The sequence below is a fragment of the Salvelinus sp. IW2-2015 genome, unplaced genomic scaffold, assembly GCF_002910315.2.
Source record: "Salvelinus sp. IW2-2015 unplaced genomic scaffold, ASM291031v2 Un_scaffold4144, whole genome shotgun sequence".
Taxonomy (NCBI): Eukaryota; Metazoa; Chordata; class Actinopteri; order Salmoniformes; family Salmonidae; genus Salvelinus; species Salvelinus sp. IW2-2015.
This window is the reverse complement of record NW_019945416.1, coordinates 11,007-12,566: the sequence shown is the minus strand read 5'-3', so window position 1 is coordinate 12,566 and position 1,560 is coordinate 11,007. Positions and strand designations below refer to the sequence as shown.

The following is a 1,560-nucleotide window of genomic DNA, read 5'->3' as shown; positions in this document are numbered from 1 at the left end:
CCGACTAGAAGTAATAAAGTGGAAATCTGAGGCCCGACCCAAACCCGCTATTATAGAACATGTTCTGTACAGTCAGGGTAAGACTACTGTTCTGGTCCTCTCTTCTATAACATTAGACTACTGTTCTGGTCCTCTCTTCTATAACATCAGACTACTGTTCTGGTCCTCTCTTCTATAACATYAGACTACTGTTCTGGTCCTCTCTTCTATAACATTAGACTACTGTTCTGGTCCTCTCTTCATTCATTTTCAACTCTCCATTTCGCAGCTTTTCTCTTATTGAATTAAACTGCCCTTTTTGCCTCAGTGAATCAACGTGAACTTATTCTGCCCAAGTTACCAAAACCATTTGTCATTGTCGTGTATTTGTCTTGTTACAGGCCCTGTGTGCTGCGTCTGAGCAGGGCAACGTGATCACCGACACGTACAACTCTGAATCTCACCTTATTTCAGTGTACCGCCACACTCGCGGGTGGCTCATGGACTGCGACCACCTCCTACATACTGCTGACGCGCTATCCCGTTCCTTTACCGACAGGTAGGAGAATATGTGGGCGAGGACCTCCTCGGGAAACTCCATACCGCTGTCGACTCACCATAAATAGTACAGTAGGCTATTWRACAGAACAACAGTTACATTTATATGTATTCGTTCTGTATAAGAACTGATCAATCCCTTGTGTGTGTTCGGTAAAACACGAAACGAGATAACTTTTTAAAAGGGAGTCCGAACTAGCTGAACTTGTGTAAATACGAATCGGTTCTCCGTTGCAAAAACGTCTCAACAATTCCCTTTGCCCTGGTCGTCACTAGATACCACAGCAGCCACATAGTCAGAAACACCATTTCTTCCTAAAATGTATATTCTTCAAATCTGTTTTTGTACCTAATCACACCGCAAAACTTAAATGAAGACAAAAAAGCTAAATGTTGTTTTCATTAATTTTTACGATTTGGTCAATTTTGACTTTGTGGCTGTGCTATCTAGTGGAAACCCTTTTCCGGAAAACGTCACTTCCGGGTTGAGCTTCATAATGCTTCCAGCTTGTAGTGGTGTAAAGTACTTCRATGAAAATACTACTTAAGTTGTTTTTTTGGGGGTATCTGTACTTTACTATTTATATTTTTGAGAACTTTTACCTCACTACATTCCTAAAGAAAATGTACTTTTTACTCCATACATTTTCACCCAAAAGTACTCGTTACATTWTGAATGCTTAGCAGGACAGGAAAATGGTCTAATTCACACACTTATCAAGAGAACATCCCTGGTCATCCCTACTGCGTCTGATCTGGAGGACTCACTAAAAACATGCTTTGTTTGTAAATGATGTCTGAGTGTTGGAGTGGCTATCCGTAAATAAATAAATCAAGAAAATGGTGCATTCTGGTTTGCTTAATATCAGGAATTTGGAAACTCTTTATACTTTTACTTTTGATACTTAAGTATATTTTCTCTATTCGTGCACATCCGGCCGGTGATTGGAGAGTCCCATAGGAAGGCGCACAATTGGTCCAGAGCCGTCCGGGTTTGGCCCGGCGCGCGTCAGGGTTTGGTCG

The 1,560-nt window shown here is 41.4% G+C and overlaps 1 protein-coding gene across 1 annotated transcript in view; it reads right to left on the bottom strand.

Annotated features, from left to right (window-relative positions):
• Window positions 1-1,096, bottom strand: part of fbxl8 (F-box and leucine-rich repeat protein 8) — a 13,928-nt gene extending 12,832 nt beyond the window's left edge. The window contains exon 1 of the mRNA XM_070441506.1: window positions 444-1,096. Coding sequence (XP_070297607.1) covers window positions 444-580 — 137 coding nt within the window. The 5' untranslated portion in view covers window positions 581-1,096. The remainder of the gene's footprint in view (window positions 1-443) is intronic.
• Between the last annotated feature and the right edge of the window lie 464 nt (window positions 1,097-1,560).